Genomic DNA, 22,362 nt, shown 5'->3' with positions numbered 1-22,362 from the left:
TATCTGTCTGTACATGTAAACATTATAATGTATATGTATATTCTGTTTTTTATTATGGGAAGTTGTCTACACTTCCCATAATCTAGACCTTAGATAAATCTGCTTGGAAGGGAAGTCAGGGCATAGGAAAACATCTTTTAACTGGGACTGTGGAATAAAATATTCTGCAGTGCTAAAGCAGTTTACCTTAAACTCACCAGTTAACAGTCAGTGACATGGAGTGGATCATGGGGTGATGTTTATTTTCAAGTTTCTAGGAAAAAAAAAACAGACAGTTTTTAAGCAGCAGCTTTAAAGATTACAACTCGTCACTTGAATTATTGGTTGATTTGAATTAAGGCTTTTTACTACCTATGCACTTTTATAATCTCATGCTGGTACTTAAAAGTATACTCTTACACACACACAAAAAAAAAGAAAACGCCAAGTAACAGTATCTAACATGTATACAAGCAGTGATAGCTGAAGCCTTTATTTTAGGCTTATCAGAATTAAATACTGAATGAAAATGGCTGATACTACTGAAACAGCAGCAGCAGATTAGAAAACAATACAAACCCAAGACTGATCCAGACTCTGTAATGCACCTTTTCTAACCTTACCTCATGAGAATCCAAATGTTATCTATCAATCAGGCTTGAGCAGTCTTGACTCTCAGGGCAGCCGGAGAACTGAGAAATACCCACTTTGTTACACAGTTAAGAGACACTAGTGAAAGATTCTTTAGATTGGCCGATCCTTCACTCTGTACTGTCTCAGCAGACTGGGATGTGATGATGATGTTGAATTAAACTGCTTTCTTAATTGACTTGGAAATTAAACTATCATAAGTGATGTATTATATATAATCAAAATAGTTTATTATCTCTGAAAAATATGGAAGGTAGTATCATATGTATAAGCAGAATCAGACACAGAATCATAGCATATCTCAAGCAGGAAGAGACCCATAAGGATCATTGAGTACAAGTCACTGCTCCTCGCAGGAGTACCTAAAACTAAACCATAGGACTAAGAGCATTGTCAAAATGCTCCTTGAACTCTGAGTGGCTTGGTGCTGTGATAGCTTCCCTGGGGACCCTGTTCCAGTGACTGATCAAATCTGAAAGTGGATTTTTCACAACTGGATAAACCCTTGGCTTTCTCCAGCCTTTAAATTATTATTTTTATTAGCAGAATTAATTGCCTTTGATAATTTTTAGTATACATATTTTAGGGGGTCGAACTACAATTCTGGAACATTTTATGCTTCCTCACAGCTAAATGTTAAGAGGAGAAAGTCTAAGGTCGGGGCCCAGCTGAATCTTCTCTGCAGTTGTTCTTAAGGCAATTCAGCATGATCACACTATGATTTGCTTTTATACTGAAAAAATTGAGATGAAGAATGGAAAATAAAGCTCAGTGTTTACAGGGACTTGGATCACCCCAAGGATAAGGAAGGAGATTTTTCAGATACCTCCTTCTCTTAACTCATCTATGTCACATACAAATTCATTGTCAAGAATAGCAAGACCTCTTTATTCGTTTGATTAACTTCTCCCTTTAAATTAAAAAATGGTGAGGTGGTTCATTTCTTGGCCTTGCTAGCTTTTTACACAGTTGCTTTGTGCTTAGTAAACTAATGTAATGCTATAGAATAGCCGAAGTCCAAACCATTACTGCACAAGCCAAACAAACAAGTTATATAATGCTGCAATCATTCATTTGTTAAAGTAAGTGGAAAATTCAAGGCATACGTAATCTTTTTGGACAACTGACAGGCAGGTGTGATCAAGTGGATGGGAAATCCAGTGATTGTAGGCAGATAGAGAGACAGGTTTGTCTGGGTGATTAGAAAGTAAAGTGAGATGGAATTGGGAAAAACGGGAGAGAGTGTCAGCTGTCCCAGGACAAGGAGAAGTTACAGTGCGGAGACGCCTGGGGGGTTTAGAGGAACCAGCTGCAGCAGCAGTAAGTATCTCAGGACACTTCAGGAGCCAGCCCCCATTGACAAAGAGGAGAGCAAAGCTGTTGTGCCAGAAAAGTGATAAAAGGAAGTGCAGAGCAGGCTTAACGTACTGCTGGATCCTCCCTGATTCTCAATAGTCCCCCAATATATTCAATATAGAAGGGAGAAAGGGAACACTGGGGTTTCAGCCACCTCCCAGCTCAGGTCACTCTACGCCTCCCTCCTGTTTGTGGTCTACATTCCACACACCCCATGAGCACTCCTTTATGCTGCTCCAGCCCCATTACAGGATAAATGGTTTTACTGCAAGTGAGCTTTTCAGCTCCACTTGCTTTCAGATGTACTGACCCTACAGACCAGAAAATTGCCTGTCTTCATCCTTCCTGCTGCATGCCATGATCTGGGTTAACAGTGAGCTGAACCATTTTTCATCAATGTTAAACCAAAGCCAGCTCACCTCTAGCCTTTCTCACAACTCCTATCTTCTGTCATCTGCATTAGTTCCTGTGCTCAGCATTTGCATAGTGTTTGGCCTGATCTTGCCTCCAGCTTGTTCTACTCATCTCTTTACCCATCATTGCGTTTGCTCTCATATGCCACAGCCTAGAGACAGGCAGTCGGGAACACCCCAGACAGTCTTTAACAACAACAGCAGAAATAAGAGATGCTCTTCCTGTGTTGAAGTCACAGAGCGCTGCGGGCAGGACCTACCCCCAAGGAGCCCAGGAAATATGTGCAGTTAAGTACAAAACCACCATGGGTCCTAAAGACAACATGTATTAGCTCCAATCTAAGAAGTCACTTGGTGAAACAGGAATACATGAGGAAAAGCCAGTGTGAACACTGGTGTGAGGCACACAGACAGACTGGGGCACAAAGCCAGGTCACTTCAAGCTGTATGAAAAAGTTGTAACAGGCAAGAATTGCCCTCATTTAAGTAGCATGAGTGCTTAAAATGCCAGCCACAGGCATGACTACACACTCATTTCTGTATGGCACAGTCCTTGACACTGCATCCATTTCTGTACTGCTCTGAAGATTCTGATATCTAGATTCCACCTCCCAGCTTCCTTGACCTGGCCATCCATCATCACCACTGTGAGGAGACCCTGCTTATGGCGTGGAGTCACCTGCTTATCCATAATGTGTGGGATCTAATTCAGCCGGCATGCCCAAAACCAAGGCTCCCATATCTTTGCAGGATTTGATCCCACTGCTTCTCAAGTCCATCTGTCTGGTTGTAACAGTGGTGAGTGAAGTCTTCAAGGAAGTGCCTGCAGACAGCATGGATGAGACCAGTGAACTCTGTTACTGAACCCTGAATACTAACAGTAGCAGTGTTGTCATAGTCCCGTTTGGCTAAGAGGACAGGCAGGGTTATGTGTGCCTGAAAGCTTGCCTGCTGTGTTCTCCCCACAGACTTTTAATTGTGTACACATTGCTGTACACAGTACTCGAGTATTCTTGCAAGCAGTCTAACAGAAATACAGGTGCAGATCAACTCATGATACCCAGTTTGTGAGGGGTGATTCTGCTTTTTTATTTCCTTCACATTAGAACGGTGCTAGCAGAGTTTCCGATGAAAGACGTGTTTATCTTACAGTACAGCTAAGAGATCAAAGACACAGGACCTGGTGTCATGGAAGACACTTGCTTTGGACTGTAATCATCTCCTTGGTTGTTTGCTGAACCCTAACAAAATCCTCTTAGCTGTGGGTTGGGCAGTGCTGCACAGGGTATGCCACAGGTGCTTGCAGACATCGCTATACAAACACTGAAATAACCACATGACAATTATTGACAGTAGATATTTTTTTTTAACACAAATGAACTGTCAACAAATCCATTTCTGTAGTGGGCTTAATTAATCCTTTTTCTCAATAGCATTATTTTATCAGTGTTGGAATTCTGCCAGTCTACCTCACCTGTTTAAATCTGTCTGGTATTTCCCTGCTCCTTTCCCACCTTGACTAACAGAAGTAACACCATGCCATTTTGGTGCAACAGCTTTTCCCTTACTCCATCCAAGACATTAAGGAATGTATTAGTCAGGGTTGGACAGTATGGGAGCTTCTCACCCTGCTCTTGTTTTGCTTTGATTTGTCACTTTGTTTTGCTCTTTTTTTTTAGTGTGGGTTCTTCTGTTTTGTAAATATGGTGGGTCTGATCCTCTGAGTGCATAGCATCCTTTGTGCACAGCACCTTGTCAAAGGGCTTTTGAAACTTCATCAACGTTAAATAATCAGTTTATCTACTTATGGATGTTTTTAAATAAAGTCCTGGAACTGTTTGAGAACTGACTCCTCACTACTGAAATAATGCTGGTTAGTCCCTGCTACATCTGAAATTTGCAGATGATTTGTTATTCTTCCAGCCAATTCACCAAGAAAGGTGATGAGTACAGTTTACAGGCTGCTAATGCCCCTACTTAATTCTAAATTGATTCACTATTTTGAAGTGTTCGATGACAGAAGGATTTTCTTAACAAAAGCCTATGTGGCAGCTCACCTGCTTTATACTTGTGTTCCTGAGGAAGGGTTGTATGTAAATCCACATGTTTGGAGATCTTATTTTTATTTTTGCAAACCCAGCCCCAACTACTCATGCTCCAGGCTTTCCAGACTAGATACATCCAGAAAGCAAGACATATGCTGAATACTCAGATACACAAATACAATAGCTGCTGCAGGGACAATCACTTTGAAAGAACTCAGAGGCAGTAGTAAGCACACTATGCTTGTTACATGATAGCTGAATGGTGTGACCATTTAGTTGAAGAGGGGAAGCTGTCCCTATTCCAGGACTCTATTTGCGATTATTAGTCTGTATTTCACCCTGTTCTTCTCCAGCCTAAAAAGCATAGCCTTTTCATGGAACATGGACTGGAACTCTGTCCCCTTCTTCCCATGAACTTAAATAGTGGGCTGAAAAACATCAGATTTCTTTTCTTTAACGTGTTCCTGGGCTTCCCATCCCTCTGAGTACAGCCACACTGGCAAGGGTTGGTTTTTCCCAATGAGATTATTTTCTTGAAAAGTGAAATATCTGAAAAAGACTGACATGGATCAAAAGTCATCCCCCTTCATGGGCAAATGCTGTAGTGCTGATTTTGTTACATGGAAGGTCAGTGTTACACTTACCTTCTATCTCCCCCAGCATTACTAAAGAAGAATAAATGTATCCTGTGAGATGACAGCTCACAGCAAAGGAGCCTGCTCTCAGTCCCGGGGACTTCCTACTCATTGCTTGCAGACACCTCTCCCCTTGGCAAAGTTTCTTTCCCCTTCCAGGTAATCGATCCTCACCAAGCTGCTACAGAGAGTGCCCAAGAACTTACTGCTCCATAGGGTCCTGCAATGCTTACATGCCCAATATCAAGTAAGCCAATTCCTCGTTTTGAGGTACCTAAAATGACTTTTTTTTTTTTTTCCATAGAGGAGGAAAAAAGGCACATGCAGCCTGTCAGAATTGTCTGCAAATGCTCAGAACCCCACATGAATTCCAGATGCAATCCCAACTGACTGTTTCCCATCACCGCCTAATCCTGTGAGCACCCCTCCTGAACCTGAAAGCTCCTCCAGCATTTAACTTTGTTCACCCACACATGTTAAGGAGATCCTGTTTTGGGAAGATAGGCACTTATCTCTTGCCTCAAGTCCCACTGCAATCCAGTTTAGGAAGACAGGCATTTAAATCCTTTTTAGAAGCCTGAAAAATTAGCAGCAGTCAGAATTATGTCTGGCTGCTTCCGGCCTGGGCCATCAGCTTTGACATACGTGCAAAACGCAGAGTGCACGTCTTAAGCTAAGCAGGGGAGCGGAAGCGTTCATTTTACTGTTTGACAGGGTGACACTGTTGACATCTTACGAGACTGATTATTACGCCACGCTTGGGCAAAAGGCATCGCCCTCTCCTACTGAACTTCTTGAACGGCTGCGTGGTGACTACTAGGAGTTGTTGGCTCCAGTTCTTATCTCCAGGGGAGCAAAACCAAGGGGAGCAAATTCACACACCTGGAAAAGATGTCTTGTACAGGAGATTGTCGTGGAACAAGCAAGAAAATTAGGGCATAATCTCATAACCCTTCACCCCAGGCCAGAGAGCATCTGAAGTGCAAGGCTAACCTTGGGTTTGCTTTTGTCTGCTCTGATGTGGCCCCGTGCCTTGCACGTTCCTGGCTGCACAGGTGCTCAGCTGCAATACCTACCATCCGTGCTACCCAGTGGTTGCTGATTATGCCGTTCTGCTGAGGAGTTTGAGCTCAGGGTTTAATTAGAATCTAGAAACATCACCTACTTCCTTTCTTATGGCTTTATGCATCTTTATGCAAAATGTGGGTGAAAGCAGTGTGATCACCTACTGCTTCATTAGTGCCAGTCTGCAGCAGGGACAGAGAAGCTGGATCATGTGTGGATGGAGAGTTTCCGACTTTCCAAGAGGATAATCTGTGTTCTGACTACAGGCTGGTTTTGCCCACTGGAGCTGTGAGTTCTCCTGCAATTGGTGAAAAGAAGGAAGCACTGTAAGCACCTCAAAGGAAGCAGTCATCTTCTGCAGGTCTTCAGAAGTGCCCCTCTCTGTCCACTGCCTGTACAGCAAAGCTGCAGCAATTAGATTACTCCTTTCATCCCTTCCAGGGCTCACACACCTAAAATTTCATTGAGGTAGTAACATCTCAGTAAAGTATCTAAAGTAGGTGGACAAAATTCCAGCCCAAATACTCAAGGCCTCACAGTTAATGACTGCAAGAAAAAAAACGAAGTATCAATCAGAAGATGGTGACTACTGAAAACTAAAAATAAAGGAAGTATCATGTAAAATTTTGATACATTGTATTGGAAAAGAATCAGACGTACAGGCTTTTGTTAATATTTTCATTTTTCTTCCATGCCTCATCAACCTTTAGAAAAAATAATTTAACCTAGGGTTAAAACAAATTTTCTTCATCCTTTCTGTGAATCCATACTCATGGAGGGCTGAAAATCAGTTAAACACCTTGAGAAAAAATAGCAGGACCACTAAGATCCTAATGTTAACCCATTGTTTGTTCCCCACTTAGTCTAATTCTTTGGATACTGTAGTGTGAAAAAAGACAGAGTATTTATTACTGTAGCTTGAATACACATCAATCAATTTTATTATACTAGAAACCCTGAGAAAGCATAATATATTTATATACAGATCGTGTAAATACACTGTAGGCAAGTTCCACAGTTTAATGTTGCAAAGTGCTTTCATTAATGCTCTAGTTGTGAGAAAAGGTTGTAAGAGAACATAAAGGAGTCAATATTTGATTTTAACTGAGATAAGTTGAAAGCATAATTCACCTTTACTAAATGTCAGTGCTTCTTCTTTCATGTCTTTTTATGTGATGCTCTTTCTACCACTCCGTGCATGGCTGAGAATGATATACATTAAGAATGAATCCTTCCTTGATGTGACTTCATGATGCTCTGTTTCTTATTTATCTTTGCATAATTTCATGTGTTAATAAAAAACCCTGTAATTCACCAGAGATACATACAATTAAATGGTTGGGTTTGTCCTGGAGCAGCTGCACACTATGGTTTTACTTGATGTATATTTCCGACAGGATACAGAAAGTCAGTTCTGCTGAGCAATCTGATCTGACGTTGAAAAAGTATATTGTTAATCTTATTTTTTCTAGAAAGCATGTTTGTTTATTTTTTTAAAGAGATTACATTCCAAATGCTCTTCCAAACTTCGTATGACTCCCCATCATCCTCAAAATGTTACCGAAGGCCCTTAAATTGAATATAGAGGTCAACCTCTCCCCTTGTGAAATGACTATTTTTTTTGTTTTCTATTGATACTGAGGCTCTACTGCCATTACAAAACCCAGCAGTTCTGTGAATGAAAACCACAATGTCAGGGCTAAGCGCTCTATTTCCTGTAGTGGAGAACTGCTGTCTACCAGAAGGACTGGTAGGTAGGAAGTACTCTGTTCCAAGTAGTTCAAGTCTTGAAAATAAGGCTGAGAATTTAAAACTTGACAAACCTTTGGATGTAAACCACATTACATAGTAGGTATCACTGTAAAGAATGTGTTCATCAGGCTTGTATAAGATTCAGGGAGGTTTTGAGCATAGAGCTGCATTTGGAGAAATGTCACTATCCCTGGAAGTGTTCACGAACAGGGCAGATGAGGCCCTTAGCGACATTGTTTAGTGGTGGCGCTGGCAATCCTGGGGTAGAGGTTGGCCTTGATGATCTTACAGGTCTTTCCAATCTAGCTATTCTGTGTTCCTAAATTGCATCTGCAACTGCCAGAGCCGCGACCGCGAGAGGAGGAAGCCTGACGGATGCCCGAGGTGGCAGGGGTCGTGCCCAGGCAGAGCGATGCCCATGGGATTCGGCAGCAGGAGCAGCCCTTCACCTGTGCCAGAGAGAACGGAAATCACGAGACAGCTTCAGTGCGCCCCTTCAGCCACGGGGTCTGAGGCAGAGCCTCATCCCCGTGCGGCACCCCGCCTGCCGGTAGCTGTAACAGCCGCGGCAACCAGAGCCGCTGCGCTCAGACCGGCGGCCTCACGGGCGGCTGTCACACCGCCTCCCCGCTGCTGACTCACACCGCCGCGCGGCTCCCCTCACCCGTCCCCAGCTCCCCCGGCGCTGCAGCGGGGGCCGAGCCGCCGCCCCACCGTTGCCAGCGGCCGGTCTACCCGCCGCCGCCCCTTCCCTCCCCGGGCCGGCCGCGCCGCGGCCCTTCCCCCGCCGCACATGCCCAGAAGGGTGGGAGCCGCGACGCGCCCGGGCGCTGCTCTGACAGCGGCGGCGCTTTCCCTTCCGCTGGGCGGGGGCCGAGCCGAGCCGCGCCGCGCCCCCCACCCCGGCCCTGCCCGGCCCGGCGGCGGCGGCCAGCCACCGCGCCGCTCACAGGCCGCCTGCTCGCTTGCCGAGCTCCTTCCGCACCTCGCCCCGAGCCAGCCGCCGCGGGGCGGGAGGCGGCCATGTCGCTATTGTCTGCTCCGGTGCCCTTGCTCCGGGTGTACTGGATTGGCCTCCTCGTCATCCTGCACCAGCTGCGCCACCGCCTCCTCCCGCGTTGTCCCCCGACCCCAGGTGAGCACCGCAGCCGACGCCGCAGGAAGGGGGGAGCCCTCTGCAGAGAGGGGAAAGTTTGCCGTGCCTTGCACCGCGGGTACGGCGACAGTGCCGGGGCCCAAGGAGCGCGGGGCCGCGACGCGGCGGCCCAGCGGGGGCTGTCAGACGACCCGCACGGCAAGGATAGGATAGGACAGGACAGGACAGGACGGTAGCGACCTTGGCCGCCGCGGCGGGTCGGCCGTTTCGCTCCACTTCTTTCGCAGAGGGGCAGAGGCTGAAGCAGCGCCGCGGCCCTGCACTGGGCACCGCCACCGGGCTCCTCCCCCTCTCCCTCCGAGGGCCGGGCTAGGCCCCCGCGCCGCCGGAGGGCAGCGGCCCGGGGGGGAGCTGCGGCTGGCGGAGCGCCCTCCCCGCCCCCGCCGCGCCGGGCCCCGCCCTCGCCGCCGCCGGCGGGCGGCGGGTCCGGGACCCGTCCGGCCCCCGGGCCGCGGCCGCCCAGGACGCGGGGCGTGGCGGGGGCCTGTACGCCAGCCTTACTGCGGCCTCGGGAGGTGACGTGGGGGCTCCGCGGGCCGGGGGTCCCCGCTTCTCCTCTCCCTCTTTTGCGTTTTCTGACGGTTTCGCCTCAGACCTAGGCTCAGAGCCGCGCGGGCGCAGCCTCCCTCTGCCCAGGTAGGTGCTTGGAAAGCAGGTAGCGGCCGGCAGCCTCCCGCCTCTGGAGCGGAGCTGGGCTCTCCTGCCGCCGCTGACTGTTGTGACCCCGCCGAGCCAGCAGCCCCGGCCCCACCGACCGTGGGCTGTTCGGGAGCAGAACATACCCGCGCTCCGAAAGCTTAGGCTTTAGTAGCGGCTGTCACTCGCTGACAGCCTTTTTGCTGAGAAGTGAATGACACCTGTAGTTTTCTCCAAGGGGCTTCAGTTTAGTCATTTTTTGGAGAAGTCATGGTTTGCACTTTTCCGATTTGGGTCAACAGCATGGTTAATAGTGACTAGGGGAAACTTTGAGTTTGACAGAGAACAGAGATCTGAATTTCCTCTTTCCTCGCATTACTCTTGAAGACTTTAAAATGCTTCTGAGTTTATAAACTTAGAGCAAACTGTGAGTCTGAACGGACATGTAGGGTATCATCAGAGCTGAGCGTACAACTCTGTGCAAGTCAGTGCCTTTAACTTTCCCTGCTCAGTAGCAGGTGAAACTTTGTGGCTCTGACAGTAGTTTTAACCAGAAGAACAGTTTAAAAAAACCAACAAACCCTTTATTGAGAAGTCATAGTGTTTTGGTAAGAAGATGGGGCAGATGAGGAAATTGTTTTAGGGAATATCTGAAGTGGCAGGGAGATGGGACAAACACACCGCATAGTAAGAATGTGTTAGTACATGTCATCACATGTGGCATCCTTAGGTAGCATTTTGTCTACTTTTTATTCATTCCGACCCTTCTGCAATAGGCTGGGATCCTCCTTTCTCAAAAGACAGTGACAGTACCCCCAAACAGACGAGAGCACCCTGGTGACCGAAAGGGCAGATGCGCATGCAGTTTGATGTCATCTGAGCATTTTTCTAGCGTTAGTTTTTCTTGGCAGAGCAAAGCTGGGTATTGTGCCTGGGGAGTGTAACACTTTTCAAATCTTTTTTGAACCGCAGAGAAGCAGCATGACAAAAATGTGACACAACTGTTTTGTTGCAGTCTGTTCTTTGCTGTTATTCCAAAAAGTAAAAGTGTTGAATTTGGAAATGTCGGAGGAAGGCAGTGAAGATCAACCTGGAACTGTCAGCTGCCTAAGTAGGACCAGGACAGATTTGACAGATGTAAAAAGTTTTCTTTCATCCCTAACTCATGGTGATTTCTTCCAAGGACTATTAGTTTCCTCCTCAGATAGTTGTTTGCGCGCAGTTGCCTCTTGGCAGTTACCTGCTGCCTCGCTTCAACTCACTATGTCCAGCTATTGCTTAGAAAAGTGAATCAGCTTGTCAACAGGAACTTTCTTACCCAGGCTAACCCTGTTTCCATAATAACTTCAAAATAATGACTGCAGTGCAACAAAAAGCAAAAGTGTTGATCAGAACATGCATTATTAAAACTTGGATCGGTAAAATACTCTTGCTGTAGAAAAACACGGAGTGACTTTTCCAGACAGTAATCTACAAAGGTGCTCAGGTTTAAAGTTTTCTACATCTTTTCAAGGGGCTGTCCGTAACTCTCACAAGAATGGGTGCTTTATTGCCAGGGTGTCTTCCTGTGGAGAGCCTGGAGGGGGGCAGTGGGGCTGGGAAGGGCAGGGGAACCTCTGATGATCCTGTTTCCCTGGCCCCAGTCCCCCCATCAAGAATTCACGCTCTTCATGCAGCAGTGGTCTAGCTCTCCCCTGGAAGGTTTAGAACAGACGGGTGCTCTGTGGCTCGTCCTTGAGCTCCGCGGGTAAGCAAAGAGTTCTGGAGTCAGTGCAGCCTTTCTGCCTCTGAATTTTCCAAGAAGCACTTGCTTTCTTGCACTTGGTGGGAAGAAGTGTTCAGGATTTCAATCCAAGTAAGCCAAACTAATTTTCTTTTCTTTACCCTAAAGTTGCATGCTCTTGGTACATGTGCTTTCACATGGCTTTTAAAAGTGACCATCTGTTCTGTCACATCCTGCTGGGGTTCCTCTAATTTTTATAGATGGGATTCCAGACAGGTTTGGGTGAGGAGAGGGAAAGGTCAGTTTGAGCTCTGAAATCTAGATCCCATGCAAAAACTTGGTAATTGTTTTGAGCTGCAAACTGAAAAGATGCTAAAATTTGCTGTTAAAGTGAGCCTTCCCTCCCTGTCCCAGTACTGAGTAGGGAGGTCGGCCTGAAATTCTGATCCTGGAGCACAGGGAAGGGAGATACAGAGCTGGGAGAATAAACAGTCAATGGTTGCTTTGCTTTGCTGACTAAAAAATCAGTGTGCAGAGGTAAAGGGGAACTTCTGTTTAACTTACGTTAGAACATTTTTCCAAGTACTAGTTGCATACATGTTATAACTGCTGATACGTAGTGTGAAGTTGTTAAGTGTTCAGTGGTCTAAATGACTTAAAGTCGTATTAGAAATTACTTCTTGGATGGGTTTTTTTACAGTGCTTACTCTGAATTAACTGGAAGGGGGGAAAAAAGCCCTGCATGACTAAAGGTCTTGGTGTAAGTAGCTTTTCAAAATGAAAAATCAAATCAGTGGATTGATTAAAGACAAACTAGTATTAATTGTGACACCAGGATATTAAGACTGGAAATGCGGTCACTGAAATCCTGAAAGTCATTCTACCAATAACAAAAAAAGTTTAAATAATATACTACTACTGCTACTATCTTTTTATTTTTTAAAAGCCTATGAAAGAATTTATTTGGCATTTTCCTCCTGCATTTTCTCTTCTACTGTACATGTTTGATTGAAATTTGATAGGGGAATACTAAATGCTGAACATTTTTTAGTTAAATCTGGTGCCTGTGATGTGTAGAAAAATGGCGCTGTAAAAGGTGGTAATGTGGCTGAAGTTCAGAAGACCTTAAAGATGACCCCCGTTCATCTTAAAAAGTTGTTGAAATTTCATACATTTTCAGTTGGTCCCAGTTTCTAGTTATTCAGTATCATAATTTGTTCTGAGCTTCTTTACAATTAATTGTGAAATACTAATTTGGGAACATGAACCTCTTAATTTTGATTCATGTATCGAGGGCTTTTACTTTATATGAGTAAAGCATAATGATAGACCGAGCACTTCCTGCTCAAAGCTGTGTGAGCTCTGGGTTGTAAAACATCCAGAGGTGGGTTGAGAACCAAGCAGGTAGGAAGGATTAATGGCAGGCAAAAATAAAGTTGCATCTAACAATTAAACCCTCTCCCCCACACATGCACCTTCCTAAGAGAGTTCTTTAGGTAGTTTCAGAAGTGAGGAAACACTCGTTTTGGTTGCGGGTGCGCAGAATGAGGCAAGGGATACGTGACAGTGATACCTGCCGTGTAATTAGAGAGGGTGCCATGGCTGTGCCTGCACGAGGGGGCAGAGCAAAGGTTGCAGGGGTGGCTGCACACCCCACATTTCCTCACATCCCCGTGATTTCTTTCACAACAAGAGTAACTCTTGTGTGGGGAGACACGGGTTTGCGTTAGGAGAGTTAGAGGGGTGTGAGAGGTGAGGCAGCACAGGCCACCCCATGGAGGAGGGCAGGGGTGAGGTACTAGGGCCCAGGGTACGTGGGCCCTTCCTCCTCCTCCGGTGACAGCTGAGTCTGCAGTGAGGCCAGCAGGTGATCCTGTGTGCAGGCTTTTAAAAGCTTCAGCCCTGCTACTGGCTGGTGGTGTTGGCCAGCTGCATAGAGGAGGAGAGGAAAAGAGCAGCTTCTCCGGAGGCGTGCTCTGTTTCAATGTGGGTGGGAATTCCAGGGAGAATGGAAGAGGCACGTTGGTAGCCTGGAGGCTTCCGTGTGTGTGGAAGGGTTTTCAGCAAACCAAAGTGGCACTCTTTTTTTTTTTTTCTTCATCATAGAAAGCTCCTCAAGCTTTAAGAGAGCATTTCCATCAGCTGCCGTTGTAGCAAGCTGTGACACTCCCCACAGGCAATGAGGTGTTTCATTCCCACTGGATTTCCTTCTGTGAGGTGCTGGTGTCTTCAGCTTGAAGCTGCTCTAGTTTTTGCCAAGCCAGCGCTATGAGCACTGTTTCACTGAAAGAGGAAAAAAAAATACCCCTTCTTACAGAAAAATGAGAGATGTGGGCATTTTCCTTCTGGTGGGTTTTTTTTTTGTTTTTGTTTTGTTTTTTTTTTTTTTTACCTCATAGTGCCTTTTATGCTGTGTAACACTTGAGGACAGGCAGGGATGATTAGCAGTTTATGTTCCAAACTATTATGACAGCTGAAGTGTGGTTTACAGCATTATAATAAAGGTTGTGTTACACTGCCATATCCGTAACTCTGGCAATGCTATTCTGTGCCACTGTTACCAAGTGCCAGATCCATTTCAGCATGATGGCAGAGCTGAAACATACATAAGAATGAAGGGTGGGGTGAGTCTGTAACACTCCCTTTCTCTAAAATAACTTGTATTTTATCAGTCTGTGATGAACTTTTTATGATCCAAGGTGTGTCATACTAATTTTAAATCTTAAAGTAGGATCAACTCCTTTATCACAGTGCCTTCCTCCTTGCTTTCAGGAACTGCCACATAAATGCAAAGAAAACAGTAAGATGAAATGAAATACCAAGAGCTTCTCTATTTCCTTGAGACACCGTATCATGGATTGAAATGGAGGGATCTAAAAGTAGTAATAATGCATACTGATACGTGTCTTGTCAGTACACAGTCATGCTGTTGCAGTTACATCATTATACATTGCACCACTTTGTCTCTCAAAATCATATTTTTTTGTGGGATTGCATGCCTTGGTGCTGTTGATATGCACCATCTCTCTGAAATCACACAGCATTACCATGTTGAATCAATAGTTTATCCTGGCAACTTAAAATGCACTGAATGAATCACAGTATAGGGCATGCTAGGAGTGAGAATATTGTCCCCAGTAGGGGACTAAAAAAAAAAGAAAAAAAAAGTCTACTCCCAGAAGTAAATCTTCAGAACAGATACAATAAGGTACTTGCTCTGCGCCTCTCATTCTGTTTCTAAGCCAACAGCTGTGTTTAAATAAGTGTGTTTAGCCTTGGCAAACCGATCTTTGATTTTTCATTCAAGGCATTCAAAAAGTGCTTCAAAATACCAGCCTTAGCTCAGAGAGGAAAGATCTTTTCTTGGGAATGTTCATCAACAGCAGAAAGCACACTGGAGAAGCTTGTACGCATGCATTTTTGGGCTGTTCCCTTGCAGCAGTGTGAAAAAGTCAGTTTTTCCCTCCCATAGCCAGCCAAGTTGCCAACTGGGGATTTCTGGGCTTGGGTGCAAGTGCAGCTCCTGACCATCAGAGAAGGAGCAGTGCTATCACTTTTAGGATTGCTGTAGGCATGCTCCTGATATTCCTCTCCTGCTCTCTTCTGGATTTTTGTGGAGGAGATTGCATCTGTGTTCAACTGGTGGCTTCCTTCTCCTTCCCAGTCCTTGCCAGGCCCCTGGTGAAGGGCTTCTTGCTGTCAACAGTGGCTCAGCTGGTGGTGTGGAAGAAATGAGGAATCATCAGTGTGCAGCCATGCTGTGCTGTGGCTTGGCTTTTTGGTGTAGCAGAATCAGCTCCAGTGGGTGCCAGCTGCCAGCACTGTGCGTAGAGATACTCTGGGCCTCAAGTAGTGCTTGCATATGACTGTTCGCACAAGAAGCATATTCCTGTGCACATACTGAGATACAGATTGCCAGGTCTTGACTTATCGCTGCACTCATCTCTAAAGTGTCACCCCTTTCCGACTTCTGTAGCCTTTTGAAGAAAATACAGCAAAATTATTTTCCAGCTGATGTGGCTAATAACATTTATTAGTGTTTCCGTGTCTGCTTTTCCTGTAATTATAATGCACTGTTATTCCAGGAACCACAATTGTGAACCTAGTAGTTCAGGAGATGGCTTTGATTTCAGGAAGAGGACAGGAAAGGTGTCAGACGTGTATTGTTGATCTGCATGTAGGTCCACACTCCTTTTCCTTTTATTTCAGTCAGAAAACATCTTTACATTTTAGAGGAGCAGATAAATGCCATAATTTACATCACAGATTTTTTTAATAAAGTATTTTTTTTTAAGGCAAATGCTGGAACAGTTAGATCGAGCTAACAAAACTTCTTTCAGAATAAACAAACAATAAACCCTTTGCTCCTTCAGTATCAGCTTTCAGTTGAAATAAATGTTATAAGTGAAGCTCAGAAACTCTTAGGCAAGAGGATGTTGGTCTAGCCTTAACTGTTACTGAAGAGGCAGGAAAACGCTGTAGCAGGTGACCTCTTTGTGTGACAATAACGTATCAGCTCTGTGGTGTAGCTCTGTAATTCCAGAAAGGAGATTTACTGAGGTCTTCTAGCTCAGTTTCACAGCAGAATGCAAGGCATTAAAACCTTTTTTAATTTTTGACATTCTGATTGGCTTCTTGTAGGTCACACTTCCTGCAAATCTCATCTTTAAATTTGCAAATGTAATTAGTAAGGTAGGTTTCTTGATATGTTCACAGAAGCGTTGATTTCACATAGTTTAGCGTGGTCAAACTTGTGCTTTCTCATTGTATCTTTATCTTACTGCCTTTATCAGGTACTCATTAATGAGTGAAGGATCAAAAGGTGGGACGGTGGCCAAGAAGCAATGGAGAATAAAAGTTTAGAAGGTTCCCCATCAGACCTAAAGTTAGTGGCTCACCCGAGAGCAAAGAGTAAAGTGTGGAAGTACTTTGGGTTTGATACCAATGCAGAAGGATGCATATTGCAGTGGAAGAAGATCTACTGCCGTATTTGCATGGCACAGATCGCCTATTCAGGAAACACGTCCAACCTTTCCTACCACCTTGAGAAAAACCACCCTGATGAATTCTGTGAATTTGTGAAAAGCAACACTGAGCAGATGAGGGAAGCCTTTGCCACCGCCTTTTCAAAAATCAAGCCAGAGTCATCACAGCAGGTTGTTCAAGATAGTCTCATCATGAAGACCTACCAGAACTATGAAAACAAAAAGCATCAGGAACTGACATCTGCAGTCATCAGCTTAATTTGCGAAGGCATGTATCCAGCCTCTATCGTTGATGAGCCCACCTTCAAGGCCCTCTTGAGAACAGCAGACCCCAGGTATGAACTTCCAAGCCGGAAGTACTTCTGTGCAAAAGCTATTCCTGAAAAGTACAATGCCATTAGAGAAATTGTGCTGAAAGAGCTTACTGAGGTTCTGTGGTGTGGTATATCCACAGACATGTGGAGGAGCGAAAACCAGAACAGATCATACGTAACGGTCGCCGCTCACTTTCTCAGCAGCAGTCCTGCCAACTGCCTGGCTGTGAACTCACGGTGTTTAAAAACATTTGAAGTACCGGAGGATAATACTGCAGAGACTATTACACGAGTCCTTTATGAAACATTCATTGAGTGGGGGATCAATACAAAAGTCTTTGGTGCTACAACAGATTACAGTAAAGACATTGTGAAGGCTTGCTCTCTCCTAGATATTCCCATACAGATGCCTTGTTTGGGGCACACTTTTAATGCAGGAATACAGCAAGCTTTTCAGCTCCCCAAACTCTGCAGCCTCCTTGCCAGGTGCCGAAAACTGGTGGAGTATTTTCAGCAGTCTACAGTCGCAATGTACATGCTGAGTGAGAAGCAGAAACAGCAGAACGTTCTCCACTGCATGCTGGTAAGTGACCGTGTTTCCTGGTGGGGAAGCACGCTTGCTATGCTGCAGCGCCTCAAGGAGCAGCAGTTTGTCATTGCGGCTGTTCTTGTGGAGGACAGCAACAATCACCACCTCATGCTGGAATCCAGTGAGTGGAATACAATCGAAGGGTTGGTGGAGCTGCTGCAGCCTTTCAAGCAGGTTGCGGAGATGATGTCTGCTTCAAAGTACCCGACAATAAGTATGGTGAAGCCACTTCTCCACATGCTTCTAAATACTACCCTGAACATCAAAGAGAATGATTTGAAAGAAATCAGCATGGCAAAGGAGGTGATTGCTAAAGAGCTGTCAACCACCTACCAGCACACGCCTGAGATAGACATGTTTCTCAACGTTGCAACTTTCTTGGATCCCCGCTACAAAAAACTGCCTTTTCTTTCAGCCTTTGAACGGCAGCAGGTTGAAAACAGAGTGGTGGAAGAAGCAAAAAGCCTTCTGGAGAAAGTAAAAGAAAATACTTTTAGGACTGAAGAGAAGTTCTTTGCTGTTTCGGAAGAGCCCCCTGTGAAAAAAATCATCATCTCCTCTACTCCTCCTCCTACAAGTGTCATCAACAACATGCTGGCAGAGATCTTTTGCCAGACGGGAGGCGTGGAAGACCAGGAGGAATGGCATGCTCAGATCGTTGAGGAATTGAGCAACTTCAAGTCACAAAAGGTCCTGGGTTTGAATGAAGACCCACTGAAGTGGTGGTCTGACAGACTAGCGCTGTTTCCAGTTTTACCAAAGGTTCTTCAAAAATACTGGTGTATTCTGGCCACACGGGTCTTCCCTGAACGCCTTTTTGGTTCTTCTGCTAATGTTGTAAGTGCAAAGAGAAACCGGTTAGCCCCGGCTCATGTGGATGAGCAGATCTTTTTGTACGAAAACAGTCGGAATGGGTCCGAGGCAGAACTGGAGGATGAAGATGAAGGAGAGTGGGGTTTGGAACAGGAACAGATTTTTAATTTAAATGACTCGGTAAATGTAAACAACAGTTTCTTTAATATCCGAGACAGTGGGTTTGTTTAACAGGACTGCTGCAGTACATTTAATAGCAAAGAAAATAAGGTATTTGTCTTAAGTTACCAAAAATACTTTGGTTTTATGCTATGAATGCTGTAAATAATTGAACAGTTGTAACAAACTTGATTTAGCTTCCATTGTCTTATGTTTTTCCCACTGTCTTAAAACATGAATGACTTATGATTAAACAGCACTGAAATGAATGAGGAAATAAATTCTGCAAAGACGGTGATTTGTGATTGTGGCCCAGATTTCAGAAAGCACTTACCCATGTGCTTCCTTTCCACTTGCTTCAGTGGGAGACAAGCACATGATTATGTGCTTTCTATCATAAAAATATTTTCCTGAATTAGGACCCTGAGCAAGGGAGTTTTTAAGATTTATGCCTCCATTTGTAAACCCTGTGTGACTCAGGATATTAGCTTTAAATACTGGATTTTAAAATATTTTTAAAATCCATAAATCTGAGCAGTGAATATTTTTAGACTCTTATCAATGCTGTGGAATGAAAAAAGATCTCGAGCCTGATTTTCTTTTTCACTACCTCATGTCTTAGGCCTGGTCTATGCTAGAAAAGTTCAGCTGGTATCATTCTGTCAATTAGGATACTGATGTATTATTATTTTAACTGTTACTGTGCTGGCATAGGCTGTAGTGTGGATGCACTTATACTGGGATAATTTATTTTCCTTTCCAGTGCGGTATAAATGGTATAAACACTTGTAAACTGGTATTGCTGCGTCCACAGTAGTCTGGTTTTACCGTTTAACTGCAGCAGCTAAATGGCAAAACCTTTTTTTTTCTTTTTTTTTTTTTTAATGTCTAGGCAAGCCCTGATTGTAGCCTCTTGTGCTTTTACAAAGTGGTAACGAAGTGTGCAGGGTCGAGGTGGCATTGTGTTACCTTTGCTTTGTGCCTACATTATGGCTAATGCCATGTGGTGCAAAGCAGGCAAGGCATCAGGCCCGTTGGAGGTCAAGGGAGAGAGGGAAGGAAGGAGAGGGCAGGGAGATGTGTATGGGCCATGAGTCTAAATGTCTCTCTATGTTATAAAGTCCTTAACCTCTTAATTTAAATGGGGACTTTGCCCAGGGTAGCTAGAAAATTTTGTTGGCATGAAAAGCAAAATAAAAAGCTTTAATATTATGTAAATATATTTAAAAGAAGGGGACCCCTCTGTTTCCCCACATGTATTTAGTCAGTCTTTAAAATTGTTTCTTATTACATTAGCACCTAAAATCTCTCTTTTTTTTTTCCTCCTGTCTCTTTTGATTCAGTTTGTAGAGTGGACTTTAGTCCTGTCCAGTCCAATGTTTTGAGTACAGTTTCAGATTAGTTGTTGTGTATTGTTATCTGTCCCTTCGTGTCTCTACGCCTGAGTGTTTTAAGCCCTTTTGAGAACTTGGCAAACAAGAAAAAAAAAAACTAGTCCCAAATTCCCCATCTCTGATGAAATACTGCAGGTCATAAATAGGATTAGAGTTCATGCTTGGCACAAAGTGAGATGGCAGTCAGCATTTTTCCCTGAGGTGCAAAGGAAGGCTCTTGGCATTGTCTAGTTACAGTCAAGGTTTGCTTGGGGTTTTACTTTTGTTACTGGTGTCTCACCCTCCACCTCAGCTTTAGTCTACGGCACTGTTGAGCACAGTCTTTCTGGAGAGAGGTCTGTTGAAGACTGGCCATTGCTGTTCTGGAGAAAGAAAGTTGGGGGTTTTTGTGACAGGGATACCCATGGGCATCTGGTTGTAGAAAGGGCCCAGCCAGGAGGACCATACAAAAATGAGAATTGTGATGGAATTGAATCTATTGCCAAACTGCTTGTTTATGTTTTGTTTTAATAGTTTCTGGAAGTTGGAAGACCTCTGTGTTCCTTGTAGGTGGAGGGAAGGGGCGGGTGGGTGGGGAGGAAAGACAAGGTTTAGAGTAGATGTGTGAAGTAAGTAGCAGCGAACTACCTGGCACATTTAAGCACAGGAAAAATGCACTTAACAGGTGGTGTGGCCTGTGTTGGGCTGTCAGTAAGCCTCGGTTTTCACACTCCAGTCCTGTGAAAATTAATTTGCACTTTTATAAAGTACATGCACAGTGCATCCCATTGAATGTTGCTGCTTGCCACGTCCACTGAAGAGGTGTATGTGATTGCCCAAGCTGCAAAACACAGGGTTGGCCTGAACTCCCACAGGTATGCAGGCTATCTGCGAGGGTAGTGAAATCAAATTATGGAAGGGAGTGAGGTACAGCAGGTCCCTTATTGATGATACCTGGGCTCCTGTGACACCCCTGCAGTGTGCCAGGAGGACCCGTTGGGTTTTACATTCATTGAGTGCCAGCAGTTGTTGGTGATGTCCACTTTTACCACCTCCACCTGCTACCACAACTGCTGGCCCTTGAGGAGCCGTGCAAATGCTAGCACAAGGTATGCATATTCTGTCATACACGAGCATAATTCAAAGCCATGCCCTGGCAACCAAGGCAGAGAGTGCTGAGCACCAGTCCCCTGGTCTGTGTTCATTCTGCTCCCCTTGACAGCATCCGTCTCCTGTTTCCATCTTTGTTCTTCTAGCACTAAATGTATATGCAGTGTTGCAGGCAGTTTTACTGAGATTGGTTCAATGCACTACTCTCTTCCTTCCAGCTTCTTTTTAGTTTTTGGTATCCAAAATAAAACCATAGTCGGTTCAATTGTTGTGTCTCAGCATTCTTTTTAAAAAAGGAGAAGGAAAAAAAAAAAAAAAAGAACAAAGCCATTGTTAGTCCTACCCATTGTTTGTGAGATTTTTATTTAATGTTCTAAGCCTGGAATATTGTTAAATAAACCAGAAAAATAAGTTAGTTGCTAGATTATTTGTCTGATGTGTGTTCATATCTGTAGCACTTTACGACTTTGAACTCTTCCGCAACAAGGGGAAGTTATATTCTAAGGTTTTGAAGCTATGCATTTATTTTCCTTTGATCCTGTAAATTATTAAAAAAAAATCCCCGTGCTGTACAAATCTTTTGGATTAAAAAAGAAAAAAAAGATGAAAAATGTCAGAAGTTTAGATGGTTTCTCTGACTTTAAATATGTGTGGTGTTTCTCATTTAACGACACGATTTTCTGTTGTTTTGCTGGGTGGAGAACCAAAGTTGCAAAGCTGTTTTAAATATTGCTACAGTGTGAGTTAAATCCTGGCACTATTGCCAAGGGTGGGCCCAGAACACATTTCCAAATTACGCTATTAATTCAGATTTATGTTTGCGTTTCTTGACAGCTCATTTGAATCCATAGCCTAATGTTTCCTTTCCTTTTCGGTACAGCTAAAACATCTTTTTGGAGGGGCAATAGAGGAGCTTCAGCTTTTGAGTGCTCTCATGCTGGGAAAGTGAATTTTTAAACAGGCTCTCAAAGTACATTCTTGATGTCAAAAGAAGAAGAATTGCCTTTTGCCACCAGCTAAGTATTTCCAATTCAGGATTAAAATTCAGTGGGCTAGGCAAGGTTTCCTAGGGTTAACAATGTAACTAAAGGCAGTTTTGTGTGACTGGCCAACCTTTGCAAGCATTTCACCTCTCACTGCCATCAGGGATTACTGTGAGGACAAAACGAAAACCCCAAACCAAACTGAAGCTGAAGAGGTGAATTATTCCAGCAAACCATGTGTGAGATGCCTTGATTTAAATGAAGGGAATAAAGTTCTGGGTTATTTGGAAAGGATGTACTATTTTAAGTTTCTATTGCTGCAGTGCATTAGATTAATATGGAGGGATTTCTTTAACTAATGTCATAGTGTTCCAGTTAGCTTTATGGGAGCATTTGAATGCAGGGACAGAGCGATATTAAAAGATAAAGAAACACTAACTATTTGTAATATTTTGTAGGACTTTTGAAAAAAGTTAATGGTGATGTTCATGATTTTGTGATTTTCATGTGATAGCTTAAAAAGAAGGGGCTGCCTGAGGGCCTGATTTCTGGAGGAGGGGACGTGTATGGATTTAAACCCAGAAGTAGTGTGTTTTGCGTATTCCATGACAATTAGGTAAAGGAA

General features: G+C 44.3%; 2 protein-coding genes across 5 annotated transcripts in view; both read left to right on the top strand.

Moving 5' to 3' along the window:
* Positions 1-8,893: 8,893 nt before the first annotated feature.
* On the top strand, positions 8,894-21,178 carry ZBED1 (zinc finger BED-type containing 1). Of its 2 annotated transcripts, none has more exons than XM_061459816.1 (2): positions 8,894-9,031; positions 16,205-21,178. In XM_061459816.1, the coding sequence occupies exon 2, from the start codon at positions 16,256-16,258 to the stop codon at positions 18,341-18,343; it is 2,088 nt and encodes a 695-aa protein (XP_061315800.1). In that variant the 5' UTR covers positions 8,894-9,031; positions 16,205-16,255; the 3' UTR covers positions 18,344-21,178. The 2 variants fall into 2 exon arrangements, with proteins under 2 accessions (XP_061315800.1, XP_061315801.1); XM_061459817.1 differs by lacking the exon at positions 8,894-9,031 and adding an exon at positions 9,534-9,688.
* Positions 8,899-22,362, top strand: part of DHRSX (dehydrogenase/reductase X-linked) — a 160,519-nt gene continuing 147,055 nt past the window's right edge. For 2 of the 3 annotated variants that reach the window (XM_061459828.1, XM_061459827.1), the window contains exon 1: positions 8,899-9,031. In XM_061459828.1, the coding sequence (XP_061315812.1) occupies positions 8,920-9,031 (112 nt within the window). In that variant the 5' untranslated portion in view covers positions 8,899-8,919. The remainder of the gene's footprint in view (positions 9,032-22,362) is intronic. The other variant, XM_061459829.1, reaches the window with a different exon arrangement.

Source organism: Pezoporus flaviventris, unplaced genomic scaffold (genome assembly GCF_033815535.1).
Source record: "Pezoporus flaviventris isolate CSIRO_AGI_PZ_B2104156 unplaced genomic scaffold, CSIRO_AGI_Pfla_v1 ptg000030l, whole genome shotgun sequence".
Lineage (NCBI taxonomy): Eukaryota > Metazoa > Chordata > Aves > Psittaciformes > Psittacidae > Pezoporus > Pezoporus flaviventris.
Note: the sequence above shows the minus strand (reverse complement) of the source record. Positions and strands in the feature narration are given on the sequence as shown.